This window comes from Microtus oregoni, unplaced genomic scaffold (assembly GCF_018167655.1).
Source record: "Microtus oregoni isolate MIOR12 unplaced genomic scaffold, Mior012 000008F_ref0000371, whole genome shotgun sequence".
Classification (NCBI taxonomy): domain Eukaryota; kingdom Metazoa; phylum Chordata; class Mammalia; order Rodentia; family Cricetidae; genus Microtus; species Microtus oregoni.
Window position 1 is genome coordinate 12,001,762 of NW_024543067.1, and position 20,584 is coordinate 12,022,345.

Sequence of the window (20,584 nt, forward strand, 5' to 3'; positions counted from 1 at the left end):
TGTTTTTGTTTAATGAAATGATGTGTGGGAAGCATTTAGCGTAGTGCTGGACACAGTAAATATTAGTTATCATTGCTATCGCGGCATGATATTTGAGGTAGAATGTAAAGGAACAGAACCGGTTTCTAGGATCCCGAAGAACATTCAAGAGCACCCAGTCACCTGCACTGCGTGACTGACGCCTCCAAGAGCATCTTACCCAGGAGATACTTAAATTCTATATTCCTTTGGCTTTTAGAGCGTCTGCCAAGATAACTCTCCCTTCCAGCCTCATCAGAGGCAAGATACAAAAAAGAATCCATTTCTCCCACAGGGTGAATGAGTTGCTGGAATATGGTAATTAACATATGTTTCTTAATCTCGCTTTTATAGTTAATTTACAAAGCATGAAAGCAGTTTGCCAGTTGATTAGACTTCAATAACACAATTGCGTGGAGGCGAGGGTGCCGCTAATGAATACAGATGAAAGAAATTGTTCATTCTGTGAAAAACACCTAGCTGTGAATCCGGGTTTGAATTACCAAGTTAAACAGTGGAATCCGCTCTGGGTGTGGCCTTCGGATCAGTTAGTGACAACCAATCTAACTCAGTAAAATTTCATTTTCAGAGTAAAAAACAACCAGTTTCTGATCTCGTCTTGGATAAAGATGTGATCCCACCTGAAAGCCTGGAGTAATGTCACGGCCAGGAAAGCCCTGGAGCCTTGTATCGGACAGGCATTTATCTACCGAGTGCCACTTGACAGGGCGCTGGGCAGTGGGCTGCTTAATTCTGCCAGTCTGACAGGATGCGACCAAGTGTGAGAGTTACTCTGTCTGTGTTACCTGGAGGAGGTAAACTAGGTAGGAGGACCCACCCCGTGGGCTGCACGGCTGCGTGGGCGGCACCGCTGCATGGGCGGAGGGCTAGCTGAGTACCGGCATTCATCTTGCTCTCTGATTTTGGGGGTACCGCCACTTTCGCACCCTATTGATTGTCCTTTCAAATCGAGTTCAGATAAACGCTCTTTCCCAAGCTCCTTTTGTCACGTGTTCTGTCATAGCCGCTCAGACAACTGAAGCAGTAAGCCCCTTGCATACTCATGGCCCTTGTTCAAAGGAGCCCAAAGTGAGAACAAGGCCATAGAAGATCTGCCTTTCTGCGTGTCCTCTGGAGAGAGGTCTTGCTGCAAGAAGCTCAAGGCACCTCCTTTGCCCCGTCAAGATTCAACCCCAGCGACCTGCTCCTAGGAGCTGCCATAATTAGGGCAGCTCATTGACCTCACCTCTATCTCCTAGAATTAAAATTTTTGTTTCGTTTTTAAAATGTTTTAAAATTGAAATACCCCTCCCCCATTCTCCTCCCTCCAGCCCTTCCCAGTTACTCTACACTCATTCTCATGGGTTATATTTGTTACATACACATATATCTGTAAGCATCAATATATATAAATAGAACTTGCTGAGTCTGTCTTTGTTGTTTGTATGTGTATAGTTTCACTGACATAGGGGTTGAAATAGAAATGACAAAAGAGTCATTTTTATTTTTCAAACAACAGCAAAAACACCAAAAGAAAAAGAAAAACACTCAACCAAAAACAAAACAAAACAAAACAATTAAATTGCATTTAAATGACACTGGAAGGACATTCTGGTCCATAGAGGAAGATGGGTTATACTTGTCTTTGGGTTCGGTCAGACGGAAGCACCTTTCTTCTTTGATAGAAGCCTGCTGTGGCAATGGGCATCAGATGACACTGGGCATGGAGCTTGGCTTTAAGCTTTCTTCTTTGGGCCAGTGAAGCCATCCATCACGTGGAAGACTCCCAGATAGTCAGCTATCAGCATTCCTGTCTTGACAGGCAAGAAGCTACAAAGAACGCAAGAGGAAACGTTTTTGGTTACCATCCGCGAACACATCTCGGCTAGGTCAGTCGAAGACAGTCGCTTGCGCAGAAGAAGTCACTTGTTCATGCACTCATCACACAGGCTGGGGCTCAGAGGGTTCCTGCACGGCTTGGGATATTCAATTTGCTCATTTTGGTCTCCAAAATATCACCAACTTAGAGTAGCGTGTGTACTCTGAAGATACTGGGATTGTTGGCACATGCTGGAGTAGGTGGGTCTGCCGCTGGCACTTTCAATGCCAGCTTAGGCAATTTACCAGCTTGTACACCTCATATATAAGCTGAGGGTGTCCCTCTTTCTACGACCACTGCGAGGATGAGACACAACAGACTCTCCCGCAGCTGGCCAACCAAGCTAAGGTATTTGTGCTTTCCATCCCCAGCTCTGCCTGGGAAGACACACAGATGCCTCTGCCCGCCCCCCGCTGACCTTGACAACTAACAGTTCAGAGTAACTGACAGTAGCTGCAGAGAACCTGAGATTTGTTTTCGGGGTGGGGTGAGGGAAAGAGTTTGAGCCCACTGCTGCTCTATTTGACACGCCAAGGCCTACAAGTGGTCTCTGTGTTCCACAGCTTCAGGGCTCTGGTAAACTGTTGACATACTAGGGAGATTTCCATCAGTCAGCCCTTAAATCTTCGCTTGCCGCCCCCTTCTCACTGCAGTTCTGAGATTCTCTTTCCTGGCTTGATATGTATGCAAGACTTATGATGCCCAGGATAGCTTCTTTCGGTAGGGCTGGAGGTCTTGAGACAGGATCTCACTATGCAGCCCAGGATGGCAGATGCATAGCAGCCCCTCTTGCTTCAGCCTCCCTAACGCTAGTGTCATGGCTATGAACAGCTTGCCCACCTAGTCTTTTTTTTCTCACATGACATCTATCCCCGACAAGCCAATTTCTAACTCGATAGGGGATGCTTTGTATCTTGTTATTTTATGTAACCCCAGGTCCTTGAACAGTGAGTGCTGCATGGCTAACACACAGCTCTCTACGTGTCTAAAGGAGCGTTTCATGTAATTTCTCTCTCATTGAACCCATTTGTTTTTCTTCTACTTCTCCAGAATGATGTAGTCCTTCAGCAAAACATGTCCCAGAATGGGCAGGCCATAAAAGTCATAGCTCATGATCCAGAGTAAAAAAAAAAAATGAAGCTTCATGTTCTTAAGAGTTAGCTCTGTCATAGCGCCATCTGCACGTACACAAGCCCTACCCATTGTGCTGTGGGGACACACACTGTCCAATACCCAGATATTATCTAATCTGTATGCACCGCCAAAAACTATCATTGTGGACAAGGCAACTGAGGCCTGGACAGCAGAGGGCATGTAAGAATTACAGGCTTGATACAGAGCGGGGCCATAAGTCTGGGTTTCGAATTGCTTCTCAAAGACCGCTTGTGCTGCCTCCCTCCCACAGCCTCTTGGCTGCAGGGTTCCCTCCTGTAGTAGAGGAAGGATGGAAAAGGAAAGCCTGTAAGGACACTTTCTGTTTCTAAGTAGATACACTTAGTTAGTGGGAAAAGCATGTCTGTGACTGTTAGCCATGCGGCCAATGTGAAGAATAACGATTATGCTCGAACATTTGAAGAACTGTCATTGTGATCGGGAGTGGAGCCGTGTACAGAACCGGTGGGGCCAAGAGAGGAGTAACAGGAGGTACCGAAAAGACCGATTCCACTCAACAGGAAGTGGTGGCTGGCCGTGGAGTGTGTTCTTTGTAAAGGTGTGGTCCCTGGGAGGGGAAGCACAAACACATCCATCACTGAAACTGAACTGAGAGACTAGGAATGAGCAGGGGGCTCAGCAGCTAAGCAGCAGCCTGCAGGTGGGCCAGTGTTCTCAAGGTGTTGGTGCTGGATTTCAGCAGTGAAACGCAGTGTAGGACACAGGGGTAGGCAATGGTGCTTTCTTCTCCTCCCTCCCTCTTTCTTTTTCTTCCTCCCTTCCTTCCCTTCCTTTTTTTATTCCTTTCTTTCTTCTTCCTTGTTTTCCGTTCATTTCTTTCCTTCTTTTCTCTTTCTTTCTCTCTTTTTCCTTTCCTTCATCTTTCCTTCCTTTCTTCTTCCCTCCCCCTCTCCCTTTTCTCTCTTCTTTCTTTCTTTCTTTCTTTCTTTCTTTCTTTCTTTCTTTCTTTCTTTTCTGGTGCAGGAACTCAAGTCCAGAACCTTGTGTAAGCCAGGAAAGCACTCTACTACTAACCTAGACCCAGCCCTCTTTTGCCTGATTTGAAGATTTTTTTCTTCTCTAGTTGATAAAATTTAGCAGCAATTGCTAGTTTTACCAACACTGCAGTTTCTTGAGGCATCTGGCTGACTGTACTGGAGGAAGCACAGATCCCATATCTACGCTGACACAATCATTTTAGGACAAGTGTAAGAACGTCGTTACCAAACAGAAACCAGGTATCTATTTGAAGCTGTCCAGAGCTCATTTAGTAAGACCACTAAGTTTTGACAATAAGGCTAAGTTGTTAGAGAGGGTCTCTGGAATCATGGTGGGGGGCACTGCAACTGAAGAAATTGTCATGGAGATGAGAATCAGTATGGAGAACATTTTCCTTTTAGAAATCCATTAATCTAACAAGTGCTTTCCGAGTGGCTCTTTCTGGTAGGATGTGGGAAAGGTGGTGATTGGCGCATGGGGAAACGTGGAGGCGGATGCCATTACCTTTTTAAGAACATTATGAAGTATAAAAACTTTGGCATATACAGGTACAGCTTCTCCTGCAGAATTGCTTCCACTATTTTTCTGACTGCATATTCTGGCTCCAGAATTGGTAGCAGAAAAGGACACCTAATGTAAGACAAAAACTCAAATTAATAAAAAAAAAATCATTCCTCAGGGTTAGGGATAAAGAATTTATAAGACATTGCCATATCTATTTCTTGCTATTTTTAGATTTGTGCACTTATTGTCAAAGTAGTAATAGCACAAATATAATATGAAATGGAAACATATTGTAATTAATACGTTCATGTTACAAATAGTAACCCATATAGAACCTTATTGAGTGGTCTAATGATTTGGGATTCCCCTCTGTAATCTGTGACTATGTTTTATTATGGTTAATAAAGAAGCTGATTGGGCCTCTCACAGGGCAGAACAGAGAAAAGCAGGAATTCCAAAGCAGAGATAGATGAGAAAGTAGGCGGAGTCAGTAAGACTCCATGTAGCCGCCAGAGGAGACAGGCACCTAGAACTTTAACTGGTAAGCCACAGCATTGTGGCAATACACAGATTCATAGAAATGGGTTAATTTAAGATGTAAGAGCTAGCTAGAAATACGCTTAAGCTATTGGCTAAACAGTATTGCAATTAATATAATTCCTGTGCAGTTATTTTGGGTCTGCGCAGCCAGGGAACAAACAAGCAGTCTCCACCACGGACTAAGCGTGACATGAGTCAGTGGGAACAAACTGGGCTGTGTTCAGAAGATGTAAATCTGGGTATTTGTGTCTGTAAGGCCTGAAGGCATAAGGCCTAAATTTACACCTAAGCCTGGCCTCCATATGGCGATCTGGATCAAGAGTTGGATCTCGGAAAGTAATTAGGCCATGGGAGCGGGGGGCCCTTGTGAAGGAGATTAGTGCCCTTATGGGAAGAGCCACAGCAGAAGTGGACTCTCCCTCTGTCCTTCCCACTCTTTTTATCCCTTGGCCAACAAGGTCTAACTAACAAAACAGTGGCCATACACCTCACTCCACCCTGGCTCTTGAACTTGCAGCCTGTAGTGCTATCAATAGGACCTTTCTGGGGTTGATCCACACACGGTGTTATTTGGGAAATTCTGCTGTCAATCCAGACATATGGTGTTCTTTTAAGGAATCTTGGGGCTGTTTTCCTTTAATGATGTCTAGTTTAACTGGGCTCAATCAAGAAGCCTGAATGGCATTGGGTGGAACAGAGGAACAGAGAAGCAGATCTGGGGCCACAGAACATATCTGGACACTGGTGATACACCGAATGCACCAATCAGCAGCTTAAACACACGTGTGAGCTACAATTCTGAAACCACTCATGGACCAGAAAACATTTTAGAAAAGACCCAAGCAACTCCAAGAGAAGAGTACAATCGGGTGGGCAGACAGCCAATTTAAATGCCTTTAAAATCAAAAGGCATACTTACGCAGTCGTGCAACCTTCAAACATTCCGGTTTTGATAAAGAATGGGCACACAATTGTAGTTTTGATCCCATTTTGTTTTTGAGCAGATGTTTCCAGAAACACAGATTCAGCGAATCCAAAGGCTGCGAATTTACTTGCACAATAGTCTGGGGGGGGGGGGGGAGAAAGAGAGAGAGAGAGAGAGAGAGAGAGAGAGAGAGAGAGAGAGAATGAGAGAGAGAGGAATTGTTGTTCAGGTCTGCACGGCCCCTTGCATTCTGTCACCATGCGGCTCAGTGACTGAGTTTTTCATCATGCAAAGGTTAATGACAGCTGTGCACTGAGCAAGTCTGCCTCCATCTTTCCAGTTGCTCAGGTGATCATTAGCATCAGCTTTTAGCAGTTCCATGGTGCTCGCTAGTTTGAAGTAAATTTGACACAGCTAGAGTTATTGGAGAGGAGGGAGCCTCAATTGAGAAAATGCTTCCATAATTCCAGGCAAGCCTATAGGGAATTTTCTTAATTAGTAATCAATGTGGGAGGGCCCAGTGCATTGTGGGTGGTCCTGGGTTCTCTGAGAAAGCAGGCTGTGTCAATCATGTTGAGCAAGCCAGCAAACAGCACCCTCCACGACTTCTACATCAGCTCCCGCCTCCAGGATCCTGCTCTGTTTGAATTTCTGTCCTGACTTCCTTCAGTGATGAACAGCAATGCTGAAGTGTAAGCCACATAAACTGTTTCCTTCCCAAGTAGCTTTGGCCATGGTGTTTCATCACGGCAATAGTAATCTCAACTAAGACAATTTTATTTTAAAATAAGTCAAGGACAACACTTTTTAAAAGCTATAATTGCATGGTGCCTTTAAGAGATTATAGTTATATATTTATTTATATAACTTTTATTTGCTTGGAGTAACTGAAAATGTTATGTGACTTACTTTATTATAGTGATTTAGAACCAGATGCATAACAGCTCCAAGGTCTATTTGTATTGTCAAGCTTTTAAATGACATTACATTAAAGTCACTCATGATAGTAATTACAACAGAAGTTGTGGCAACCATTTCAAAATGATCGTATGGGGAGGAATATGCAGTAAGTAGGAACATGGGCCATGAAATGATATGTTAATAACTGAGTGGACTCCGAGATGAGAAAGACTGCAGGATGCTCTCCTAGACCACAGTGCCAGAGTCACTTACAAGCCATTGCTTGTTGAGCTGTGACAACTATGACACAGGATGAAGGATGACCAGTCCTTACTTCAAATCACATAACCTCAGGAAGTACAGATACATACAAAATACATAAAATAGTAAGTAATATAGGGACCTAAGCAAGAATGCTCAGCATGGTCTGTGGAACTTGGGACTATAAATGTCCTTCCAACCATAAACCTTGTATTTCCAGTAATGAGCTTCTGGAACACAGCAAGACAAAGTTTCCAGTCAGGGCCACTCACAGGGTTCTGCCAGCTCCCCCACCCCCGGGACAAAACACTGAGATAATCAGCTTGGAAGGAGGAAGGCTTTACTTCGGCTTACAGCTTTAAGGGTTTTTCTTCACGGTTACTTGGTCTTGTTGCTTTTGGACCAAGGCAAAGCAATATCATCATGCATGGGCATGTGACAGAGGAAACCAGCTTACCTCATGGCGGTCGAGAGACAGGGAAGGTAGCAGGAAGGAGCCAGGACTTCAGCCTCTGCTCTGTGGGCACACTCCCAGTGACCTCCTAACTTCCTTTCACCTGGTCACATCCTCTGTCAGTTCTACCATGTCCCCGGAATGCCAAGGCTTTTACACAAACCCCTGGCAGTTTTACACACAGGCATAGATAATGTCAGTGTGACAGTTTAGAACCGTTTTAAACCAGACTCTAGGGGAAGTTAGTGTTGGTGACCTACACACCCTATGTGAGGCAGACTCCAGGGGAAGGAGGTGTCTGTCCCAAGTTAGGCCTTCTTGACTAGAGATCTTTGTGAATCTCTTTTTCACTTGGCAACTTTGGTTATCAAATCAGCTGGGCATGGGGAGAGAGCTGAGACTGACAGGACGTGCAGGCGGTTGGCCAGTGGAGAAGTGAGAAGGTTCCTTTGCTTTCCAAACTCTGTAGATTACATCAGGGACCACCTAACAGAAGTCCAGGGGAAGGCTGCTGGGCTCCTTAGCATCCTGCAACAGTGCCGAGTGAATTTGATCTCTGAACACAGCTCTGCTGCTGAGCTCTCTTCCTCCCTCCCCATCTCCCTTCTCTCTTGAGTAGACAGGGCTGCACGAGACCTCAAGACTCCAAAGCGTGTAGTCCAGGTTGACGTCTGTCTATCAACAGCAGTTCTGCTGCCTAGAGCAAGTCTCGCCCACATTGCTGATCAGACCTTCAGTGCGTTGACCTTTTTATTCTTAGGGCATGAGGTGAATGCTAGTGACTTAGCGCTATTCTGCAAGCTGAAGTTGGTCAGAAATGGTCTTACCTGCCAGTCCATTGACTCCAACTAGTCCAGCCGAACTTGAAATGCAAACCAAATGGCCATGGTTGTTAGCAACCATGGCAGGCAGGAAGGCTTTATATGTCTAAGAAGAGCAAAGGAAAGCCCTTAATACTTAATAACACGTGCTATGCTTTTCTCAGATGTATATGTGGATATTGTGAGTAAAACATTTTTTAAACTAATGAAATGCTTTAAAGGCAATGGATATAAGAAACTAAGCACACATTAAAGAGTATTTTATACCATTAAACTATTATCTCACCATGAAATTGTCAATAATATTAAAACAGTTTATCCATATTAATGCTTTGTTTGTATATGCAATATATTATATATATATAATATATTAATACAGTATATAATGTTGTATATGTGTGTACAACATTAAGATCACAATCAACGTGGTGCAGGAAAATCTTTGTTGTGACAGTCATAATCCAAAACCCATAAGCACTTATGGACATTGTTGTTTTGGTGTATATTACATTTCTTTCTTTGGCTTAATTCTCATTTTAAAACCTTTCCTGAACACAGTTCACAAGACACACTGCTTCCATTGAGGAAGAACTTTGTTTTAAACCAGTCTATACTTCTTTGAATGGTGGCCTTTTATTTTCAATACTAATTCATAAAGTAAAATATATTTTCAGACAGTGGGCACTTAGGCTGTGTCTCAGTCTACAGAACACCTTCATTTTTTAACTGAGACTCTACAGAAAAGTGATACAGGAAGGGAAATGGACTTCTGAGGAAGATGTCTTGAACAACAAGCAGAAATTAACCACAGATACAGACAAGGAGATTAAGAAAATGGGTTCTAGGCTTGAGAAACAGTTCTGTGGGTGTTTGTTGTCTGTACACACACACACACACACCACACACACACACACACACACACACACAAACACACAAACCAAACTAACCCCCCCAAATCAAAGCTAACAACAACATTAAAATAGAAAGAACTAAAAGCAGCCTCCTATAAAGGCCCAGTCTCTCCTCTCTTCAGTCACCTGCTTGACACTGCTTTGTTTCAGAGAAAGAGGCAAGAAAATCAAGTGAAGAAGACAGGCAGCATCGTAACAAGGACCCTGTGTTCAGGGTCCAGTGGCCCCTCTGTGGCTCTGCTGTGAGGGCTGGAGCCCAGCGGTCAGGCAGTTATGTGAGCCTCTGTCAATCAAGTCATATGCCCATGCTTGGTCACACACAGGATTTCAAAGATATGAAGCACCCAGAAGGAAGCGACACACAGGAGAGGATGGTAGGGGCCAGGGAAACAAGAATGGCAGAGAAAGAGAAGAAGACTAGGGAAAAACAGAAGTAGGACAGCCATGAAAGCCACGGGAGCAGACTCCAAAGGGAACTGAACTGTCTAGATGCAAAGATGTAAGTAAACTCACCACACACACACACACACACACACACACACACACACATCCCACAAATGAGAGGACATTTGGGACAAAATAAGTAATTCCATAGGGATACAACAGTTTCTGACATCTGGGTCTTTCTATTTTTCTTCCGTAAGGACTCGTGTGAGTTCCTACCCATAGGTTGTGTAAGGACCCATGTCGGTCCCTAACTTTAGGCTGTCTAAGGACCCATGTGGGTTTCTAACTTTAGGTTGTATAAGGACCGTGTGAGTTCCTAACCATAGGCTGTGTCAGGACCTGTGTGGGTTCCTAACTTTAGGCTGTGTAAGGACCTGTGTGGGTTCCTGGTGTGGGAGGCCCTTCTGTCACTGTTTTTATTGGTTAATGAATAAAGAACTTCTTTGAGCCTATGGCAAGGGCAGAACAGAACTAGCCAGAAAAAGCTAGGCTGTATGCTGGGAGAAAGGAGGGCGGAGTCAGGGAGTCACCCGAGACAGACCTGGGAATTTTACCCGGTAAGTCACAGCCATGTGGCAATACACAGATTAATAAAAATGGGTTAAACTAATATGTAAGAGTTAGCCAATAAGAAGCTAGAGCTAATGGGCCAAGCAGTGATTTAATTAATAAAGTTTCTGTGTTATTATTTCAGGGCTAAGTGGCTGGGAACAAACGAGCACCCTCCTTACTGCAGGTTCCTGATATTAGTCTGTGTAAGGACCCATGTGGGTTCCTAACATTAGTCTATGTAAGGACCCGTGTGGGCTCCTATCCATAGGCTGTGTAAGGACCTGTGTGAGTTCCTCACTATAGGCTGTGTAAAGACCCCTGTGGGTTCCCAACCTCCCCCATGATTAAGATGTGTGTTTTATTTAGACCTTGATAATATTGTTATAGAGCAGGAGAAAAATACTTCGAATGCCTGAATAAATTTGCATTTAGTACGAGAATAAAAAGAATCACCCATAAATGTGCTTTGAAATTGACATCAAGTGACTTTTCCATGAGGTCATCGGGACAGTCGAGGAACTTCTTGCCTGTTACAATGCCAGCATTGTTGATGAGGATAGAGACATCACCGACTTCTTTTTTAACCTGGATTGGATGAGAAGAATGCCACCATCAAACCGGTACTTCTGTATGTGATCTCTTTCCCAATATTTATATAGTATTGATCTGTACTTCAGGCTGGATCTACATGCTCATCACAGAGTCCACACTGCTGCAATAGATGTGTAAGCCCAACACTGCACTTCCTTCTCTCCAGCACAGACCGGAATGCTATGACACCACTTTCCTCCTCGACTCTGAGCTCACCTTACCACCTACGTCTAGGAACCTTGTTGTGTGTTCTGCATTGGTAGCACATCATTCTAGTCAAATGACAGATATAAGAATAGCTTTAATATAACCAAAAAGCACATAGACCCCATCCTGGCATCCGCGGAGAGAGGGAGGAGGCAGGAGCCCATGAGAAGAAAGAAAATATATATCTTGAATATAAGGCAGATTAGAATCTGCCTGTCTTGTTTTCCTCAGCAGACTGGCTTTCTTCTCTCCACCTCGAACTTTTAGGAACAAGATCTGTGAGTCATGTTTGTTGCTGAAATACCAGCTTGGAATAGCATCCAGGCACTGTTGCTTTAGAAGGTGTAATACTGGACCCCTCCCCTCTGACAGCCTTCAGTTTGTCATCTTGGTTCCTAACACTTGTGAGCCTTTCCAGGATGATGACAAAGCTGGTAATGTCCCTATGTTCTCCTTTGCGTCCCCTATTTCATCAGTGCCATTTAAATCACACACTAGCAGTAACCTGACCCCAACCACTGAAAAAGAATGACCCATAGAAGTTACCATGTGTCACAAAGGACACTCACGGCAGTTCCTCTTGTATCTCTAGCTGTGAGTGTGTGTACCCATGTGTGTGCATGTATGCATATGAGTATATGTGTCTGTGCATGTCTTTGCATATGTGTGTGTACACAGAGGTATGTGTGGGTATATTTGTGTGTGCACATGTACATATGAATATGTGCGTGCATGTGTGTGTGTGTGCACCTGACAGAATGGATAGTTTGAAGGACATCAAGTATTGCAGAATGGTACTGGTGAGGACATGTCACTGTGGAAAGGCAGAAGCTGCTGTGATGGGAGGCCTGGTCTCAGCATCTGAGTGACACGCCTGGGTTTTCCCGTAGCTGACTAGGTCTGTGGACACAGGGACAGTGAGACCCTGCATTCTGTACCAGGTTTCACATAAAGCACTGGATAAAATCTAAATACATGTATAACACGAGCGAGACTATGACACGGTGGACCATTTCAGAAGTCAAGTATCTGGTAGAGATTCAGGAGACAGGGAGGGAATGATTTATAGAACCCTGCACTAATTTGCCACTGAGACGAAGGTCTTCCGTGTGTGAGGATAGGCTCATGATGCTGAAGCCTGGCTAGAGAGGTTGTTTGTAGTTAGTGCAAGTCAGCATGTTAGGTGATAGGTGCTTCCTAGGTAAAGAGCTACAGCTGACCAGTTGACTGCACTTGAGATGCGCTCCCAGAGTGAGCCTGGCTGAGTTTATCAGGTTTGGATTCTCAGACAGCATCAGACAGTCTGTCCTGGAATAAGTGATAAGAAAGAAGGGAAGTGGAAAGGCTGTTGGAGCAAGCTGACTTAGATCCTTCCTTTCCACCAAACTGGGCAACACCAAGTCCCCTAGTTGGCCCGGGAGAGTAGTGCGTGGTGTATGTATCCCAGTATGGATATAAAAAGCATTTAGAGCAGTGGTTCTCAACCTTCCTAATGCTGAGACCTTTTAATACAGTTCCTCATATTGTGGTGACCCAACTATAAAATTATTTTTGTTGCTTCTTCATAACTGCAATCTTGCTACTGTTATGAATCGTAATATAACTGTCTGATAAGCAAGATATCTGATATGAGACCCCTGTGAAATTGAGAACCATTATTTTAGAGGCTTTGGATGTAATTCAATACTGGAGCAAATGCTTAGAAAGTACCAAGACCCTGGGTTCAAGCCCCACTACCATCAAAATCAAATAGCTATTCTCAGGATGAGAATTCTTGTTTTCTTATGAGTACCTGTAAAAAGCACATATTCTGATGGAAGGCATGAAGGAATGGGAGGGTGGACCTATCCTGGATTTAACTCAGACTGTACAGGGTGCCCACATACTAACTATCTGATCTCGGACAAAGCACTTGGCATTTGTTTCTGGCCCCTCGAAGAAGGATTCTTCCACATTTTATTCCTTCTTACACTGCACTAATACAGTTGGCACATGGGACGGGTGTGATCCAGAGCACAGGGTGCCACACAGGAATCAAGAAACTCAAGTCCTGGCCATACCTTTGTCAATTATCAGCTCTGTTCCTAAAAGAAGCTACATGTCGGCACAGATTCCCTGTCCTTATTTTCGGAGGGGAGTAATAATTTACCTTATAGGGTTATGTTACATGCAGGGCTTTTAGCAAAAGCATTGTGCATACAACAAGAATAAAAAATTTCGAATTCTTATTCCCCCAGGTTGTTTTGAAGTAGAGGTATATTGGAGACAATTGGAAGGCACTAAGACAGAGAGGCCGATGAGCAATACTGATACATGCCAATGTAATTGCATAGGATTCTCACAAGCCATAGAAAGCAATGAGACCCCCCCAAGATGTACCTGGTCGGCCACTCTGTACACTTCTTCCCTTTGGCTGCAGTCGCAGGTGTAGGCATGCGCTCTGGTGGCTCCTGCATCCCGAGCTGCCTGTAGGCTCTCCTCATTGGCCTCTTTATTCACATCCCAGAGAACAAGCACAGCTCCCAGGCGGGCGAACTGTAGGGCTAAGAGCCTTCCGAGTCCACTCCCAGCACCTGTTATGAGGACTATTTCTCCAGCAACATTCTTCTTGGGCTTTGAGATCAATTGGAAAAGTAGGGCCTCCAAAATACTAAACAGCGACTTTCCTAAGAAAACAAACATGTCTTTTGCCGATTCCAGGTTGGAAGACATGGTCCGGCCAACACCTTGAAGGCAAGAGAGAGTTTTTTTCAGTTTCCTTTCCTGAGGGAAAGTATCGAGAACGTGATACAAATGTTCTTTCTGGCAGCCGACACCGAACTCAGGAGCAGACAGGAATACAGCAGCCTATGACATCGGGTCCAGCTTTCACACACGGCCTCCAGCTCCATTCAAATCTGCATACCAGCTTTGGGCTACACGTAACAATGCTTGTTAATTGGCAACTGGATCCACCTCACCCAAACTTATGCCAAGGGGCGTGCCTGGATTCCTTTCCTGTTAACCTTTGCCTCACTAACTATCCATCCTGACACGCTGTTCAGTGATCCTGCCACATCCTGATATGTGTGTTATAACTCTTACGGTGCTACGCTTTTGTCTCCTTTTCAGTTTCCTCTTCCTCATTTGTAGTACAGTTCTTTCATTTGGTGGTGCTGCTTAAGATTTGAAGGGAAAGGATTTAGTTCAGTGTAAGGGTGCTGGCCTAGCCGGTGTGAAGCCCTGACTTCCATCTGATTCCCAGTGCAAGAGCAAAAGAGATTTGAGAGAAAGAGGAAGCTGTAAAATCCTATCTGCACAGAGTATTTGAGGAGAAGTGACTGGGGCTCCATCTACACCCTGAGTCCCTTCCGGAGGCTGAGGGCCCCATCCAGTCATCTCCCCTCACTTACAGGTTGGGTGAGATGAACTTGGATGCCTTCTCTGCCTCTGGGAGATGCGTGGCAGTCCTCTGTGTCTCTGGATCTCTCTCTCCTCTCTCCTAGGCTTGGGTGTTAGGAAAGTTCTGTACCTGAGATGAGAATGTGCCATGATCTCTCATAGCTCTGGCTCACAGACAGTGTTTCACAGATGGTACCAGTTGTCTTGGATTCATAGTACAGATCACCAAAAAGACCCAACAGGTTTTTGGGATGGGATAAGGGCTTCCCTGAGTGGGATGTCCCATTGAGAGGCTCAGATGCAGGTCTAGGTTTCCAGAGATAGGGCAGACAGTAGTGGGCCTGCACTTGGCTGGTTGGCTGAGGACCAACTAAATGCTGTCAATGATAAGGGGTGGTCCAGTTCACTTTTAGAAGGGTTTACACGTGGGTTAACAAGGGTTTGGCATGAAGTTGATGCGGCCTAAGCTCATTTCTGGCTTATTCTATACAGATATGACTGGCAGATAAAGAGGACATGTATGGGCCTGCCCAAGGCCACTGAGCTAGCACTAGGCTGGGCTGGCTCCACGTTATGTGTTCATCAAGTATCAGCTTCAATTGGCTCTCTGTACGCTGGAGCTGCTGGCCCTTGGTTTTCTCATAACCTCAGGATCGGGACCCCAACTGTTCTAAGTGGAGAAACAGATTGTCAGCACAGAATTGGCTCATCACAAGCAAGAGTGTCATAGAGAAAAGTTCTCTCTGGTGGGAGACTTGATCCAGATTGGAAAAAAGCAAGAGGGAAAGATTGCTGGGAGTAACCTTACCAATGATGGGCATCAGGAATCAGAGACTGGGCAGTAGCTTGATGGGTCCTGATCTGTGCCTCTGGGGTTTTTCTGGTTAATAATGCTCCTGGGAGGAGACTGAGGTTCAGATCTGTGCTTCAACACTGGGTTTTACTGTACTCTGGGAGCAACAACTCAAACCCTCTGCCAGCGTTGCTCTGATTTATTCCCAGAGTAACTCTGGAAGATTGACTATGATCCTTAGGCAATGTGCAATGGGGTCTCGAAGGAAGACTCCCATTTTAATATGCAATCCCAGGGTGTGTTCCTGCAGCCCCCGTCAGGGCTGTATGTATGCCAAATTGTGCACACAGTGAAGGGACACTCTGGCCACCCTTTGGACACAGTGCATCTCACTTCCACTATTCTTCCCACTAGCAGGTGACACAGCCAGGCCACTATGTCCCCTTTTTGCCACAATATCATCATGCCATCTCCTGCCAGAAGACAGAGCTCTGCTCAGTGGTCCCCAGCCCTGTGCAGAAGGGTCAGGACGATGCAAACCCTGGAACAAGGCCTGGCTTTTCCCTGTCTTGGCAGATGTGTCCTCAGAGCCTGGTAGCACATAGTAGCCTCCAGGTCAAGTTTAGGGTGTCTTCTGTGTTTTCACATGAGGACAGAGGTTGTAGTATTTGGGTTAGAATTCTACATCTGTCAGTGCCTTCCTTGCCATCTCTGATCAGCATTATTTCTTCGCTGGGATCTCAGTCTTCTCTAAGAAGCTAATGTTCATGCAAATGCTATGCTCTGGGGTTGCAGGAGGGAGCAGGAGCAGCGCAGGGCCGCCATTAGTGATTAAAACCATTTGGACCACTTAAGAAGAAATAAAGGTAGGCATCAGCCTGCACACAGATGTCACCTAGGAAACACAATTCGGAGAAGGTGGCTGGCTTTTAGTCACAGCATCATCTCCGTATCTCCTTCACAGCCTCCAGAAGGCGAAATATTCAGAACATGAATGCTGTGCTAGAGATGGGCCCAGAGGCAGCTCTGTTAGTACCTAGTGCTGTCATGGGCATTTGCAGGAACAAACGGCCCAATGTTCTCTAATAAGACACTTGAAAGGTGGTTATATCAAGTACACTGACAAGCAAAAAGCGATCGTACACCTTAATTTTATCATAATGATTTTTTTCTTAGGAAGACGCGAATGCACTCCATTTAATCGGCATCTTCCTCCCCAGTCCAAAGCCGAGATAACTAGGCACAAAGTAAGTCCACAGCAGTTGCTCTAAGCCCAGGGTCCCTATGGCAGCAATACTTCTCTGGTTCCAGGGTGATAGACATGGTCGTGGCAGATAAACCAACAACCACAGCTCCGAAAAGGGGTGAGCGAGAGGTTGCAGGGAGGAGGTTGTACATATGCAGGTCTGGGCAGCATGCCCGAACAGGGCCAAGCAGGCACCCACGCTGTTCACCCTCGAGGGACAGACGTCTGGATTTGTCCAGAACACCGCTGTCCTGCGGTGGGGGCCGACAAGTTGTTGTCTTGGGGCTTGGTGTTAGTCCAGGACTGCTGAGGTCCCCTGGGCTAAACTTTCATGACGGGGTCTGGTCACCTCATTAGAAGCAGCCAGGGACTCTGGGATCTTGCAACTCACCTAGGACACAGCTTCCTCTCTGGCTACCACGGCGAAGCAAACCACTTCGTAGGTTTCAGGCACCCAGGTCCCAGGCTGGCAGCTCAGCGAGGTTCTTGTGTTTATGCCTGGGCAGGCTGAAGCACAAGTCCAAGGGCGGGACTGCGCTCCGCGGTGGGTGGAACCTCAGCACGCACACAGGACTCTACACACTGCGTGGGTCTGGAGTCCTTCCTGCAGGTGGTAACCGGATAGTGGGGACTGTACGTGCTCTCCAGTTCTACCCATTCCTTTTAAAACGTCCCATGCCCAGGCAGATTCTTAAAACAGAATCTCTGGGTTGAAAAGGACAGAGTCAGGGGTAAGAGACTTTCCAACCCCAGGTGTGCTTGCAAGGGCATGCGGGGTTTTACAGGGTTTAGGGACCAAGCAGCCTGCGGTTCAGGGCACAGATGTGAAATTCTTCAATGCTTTCTGATTCTGTCACTTGGAGCCTAAAGTCTCAGGTGTCTGTAAGGAATGGAGGTGTGAGGTTGGGATCTGTCAGGAGGTGGGTGCGTGGTGACTGGGGTGCCTATGGCTCAGTCAGGCAGGGGGCCAAGAGAGAATTTGTTTTAAGAAGACAAGGTTGAGCAATAAAAGTAAGTAGAGTAATGGTCATTGGTGTACGATGACCTGTTTCTAAAGCATTGCTTGTGTTCAAAGACCCAAACAAAGCACAGCTGTAATATAACAGACAAGAAAACAAGCGAAATCAATAAAATTAGTGAGTGATCTGATGGGAGCGGCTCGCCACCGATGAGCTTATAATGGAGAGTGTGGTTTCATGGGTGGCACCGCAGCGAACAGGAAAAACCGGAAGCAAGAACCAGCTTGGGTGTGGATGTAAATTTCAAGAGTGGGAAGGGGCAGAGCAGGTGGGCAAGGCCCAGAGGAGGGCAGCTGCAGTCAGACTTTGTCTGGGACAGGCTTGGGCAAGAAGAGAAAGCCTGGAAAAGAAGTGGGTAGGGAAAGCTTTGTCTGCGTCCTCAGTGCTTAGAAGTTTGCCTGGCAAAAGCAGGCCAAAGTTTGGGTGGCTGTCCTGTGGGACAGGTGTGTGGGCATTGCTGTTAGGTTAGCCATCATCACCCGGGCACATCTCTGGGAAATCTGAAGAGTTTCTAAAGAGACCATGAACAATTGTATAACGAGGAGTCAGTCATCTCAGATGCCTCTAGGGGCTGTGAAAGCAGGCAGGCAGCCAGCCAGGCAGCCTAGCGAGAAGACATAACAGGATGTAGAGACCTGGGGGTGCTGCAAAGGGAGAACGGACCAGGGTGAACAGGGGAGGGATACCTAGGGATGATGGTGGGCTGAGGTTTGAGGGCGCCTCCGTCATGCAGTCTGTCTGTGGGTTCAGACGGATGGACACTGGAGAACACCAGCCTCCATTGCTTCATGGCTTCTCTTAGCAGAATCCTGGAATGTCACCTGTCTCTCTGCCGAGACATCGGGGAGTGACCTCAAGGAAGAAATGAGCATTATTAGGAATTTCTTCAGTACAGAATATGGGTGTGGGCAACATGGGTGTGTGGCAGGCGCAGCCGGAGCAGCTGCGAGCCTGAAAGGCAAGGGCTCTGCTTCGACTTGATGGTGGGAGACCCAGGCTTGGTTGCTACCCTGAAAGCTACAAGAGGGTTCCTGAATGGAGTCCCTCCAGAAGGGAAAGAAATGGACAGTTTATGTTGGAAACCATTTCATGGGCTAATTGACATAGGGGACATGGTCTCGGTGCAGTCTGAGTTTCTTGGATTAGATAGAGAAACACTAAAGGATAATTCCTTTCAAATGGACAGATCCTTTGAGAAAGAAGATGTGTTCATATCGGGAGGTAGGGTGTCAGTTATGTAATCCTCAAATACTGACACACGTGCATACACACACACACACACACACACACACACACACACACACACGACCTGAAAAGCATACACCCTCTGACCCCATTCTTTCCAGGGAGTCAGGCACTATTGTTGCTTTTCAGAGGGGAAAGTGGGTCTCGGGTAGTCAGAGATGGAAAAGCCTTTGACTCTGACTCATAGACTCTGATACCACCTCAGGAATTAGATCTCTTAAGGAAACTCTTTGATTACTCATTTCTGCGTTATGTGCAAATGGGACAGTCTCAATGGGCTATACAGTCAAGGTGTTCAAGGCTATGGAAAATACTCCACAAAATACGAGTTTTATAGACATAAATATTTCCTGAAAATTTCACCTACGGGCATTGAAGCAACTGCAGATGATTCATCAAGCTTAGCACCTTTGCTTATTAAAGCAATGGCATTCTGATCGATTTTTACCGCTTCCTTTGGCTTTTGTTTGCCTTCTTCAAGAGTTCCATTTTCAAATATTTTTGTTTCATAATAAAATGATTCTGAACACGCACACATGTTTTCAGATGGTGAACTCCGCATATGCAGCAGATCCTGCTTTCTCCCCAAATTTCACTGAAAAGAAAGAAAAGACATAGCATGTGGATAGATAGTGTGACGGAAAAAAAAAGAAGAAAGAAGAAAAGAAAAGTGGCTCCCAGGGAGTGTTGCCCAGCTAGTAATTGATCCCATGTCCAGAAACCAAGCAAAAGCAAAAGACACCAAGAGCTGGAACACACCCCGGAAAACATCGCAGACATGATTCATCCTTCCCCATCCCAAGGACCAGATTCCATAAGAAGCACACAGAGTGGAAGTGGGGCATGGGGCGCACAGATGCCCTAAGGATGTCAGTGTGACAAACAACTGCTCGAGTATTGTCAGGAAATGAAGGAGATGATTTTATAATGGGGAGAGGCAGTACAAAAGCCACGCGTAAATGCCTAAGCCATGTAAACTTCTCTACAGCAAGAAAATAAGCCAAGTAAAATAGCAGCCTAGTGGACTATGATCACAGGTAGGTAGCTAGCTACCGCAGTAATGTTTTCAGGGACCAGTTGGAATAAACGAAGAAAAGTTGGGAGAAAAATGACAGAAAATTCACTGGCCAGCAGAAATAAAAGAAGGACTCTGAAAAGGGGATAGATTTTACTAGTTTTCATGGAAGTCAGTTGAAAGGATTGTTGTTTTTATTTTTGTTTTCCTCAGCTACCAATATCCACTCATTAAGACATTAGATGAAAAACCAGAACCGTGTGGGTGTAACCTGGCGTGTCCCTTGTGAATGACAGTGGGACCCTAGTTATGTCTGTTGATTGTCACATCACCGAGTGTAATAGATCCCTGGACACAGAGAGTTTTCACTGGGGCTTCTTTCTGAAAGCAAACGAGCTAGGGACCACTTGGCCACCTCTGCTTCACTAACCGTGCTGTAGTCCGGCAATAGAGCTATGAGGCTAACACTACCCTTACTGGCAGGAAAGCTTCAGAAAGTAGCTAAGGAAAAAAAAAAATAAAAGCAAAGCAAAGAATAGCTCCATCAAGTTCACTTCACGATCACACTGTTTGTGCCTGTGTACACTTGCTGGTGTGCTGGTGTGTTTACTATGCTTGCAGACGCACAGAGCATTGCGCCTAGAAGGATTCTTTGCATTCCTCACGGTGGGGAACAGATTGAGTGTGTGTGTGGGGGGAGGGGATGGTTGCTTCCCATGTTTTA

General features: G+C 45.6%; 1 protein-coding gene across 1 annotated transcript; it reads right to left on the reverse strand.

Annotated features, from left to right (window-relative positions):
* Positions 1-1,511: 1,511 nt before the first annotated feature.
* Positions 1,512-14,009, reverse strand: LOC121451913 (epidermal retinol dehydrogenase 2). Its single transcript, XM_041657723.1, has 6 exons — positions 13,541-14,009; positions 10,817-10,948; positions 8,460-8,559; positions 6,012-6,156; positions 4,553-4,678; positions 1,512-1,848 (listed from the first exon to the last, which is right to left on the reverse strand). Exons 1-6 carry the CDS (start codon positions 13,871-13,873, stop codon positions 1,755-1,757), a joined length of 930 nt encoding a protein of 309 aa, XP_041513657.1. The 5' UTR covers positions 13,874-14,009; the 3' UTR covers positions 1,512-1,754.
* Positions 14,010-20,584: the final 6,575 nt, after the last annotated feature.

Bases quoted from the DNA above. Each gene is read 5' to 3' on its own strand.
- LOC121451913 (XM_041657723.1), bottom strand. From the start codon at position 13,873: ATGTCTTCCAACCTGGAATCGGCAAAAGACATGTTTGTTTTCTTAGGA. The intron at 8,560-10,816 runs GTGATTCTTTTT...TGCTCTTCTTAG, and splicing joins ATTTCAAAGCACATTTATGG to ACATATAAAGCCTTCCTGCC. The intron at 1,849-4,552 runs GTAATGGCATCC...CGTTCTTTGTAG, and splicing joins TTCATAATGTTCTTAAAAAG to CTTCTTGCCTGTCAAGACAG.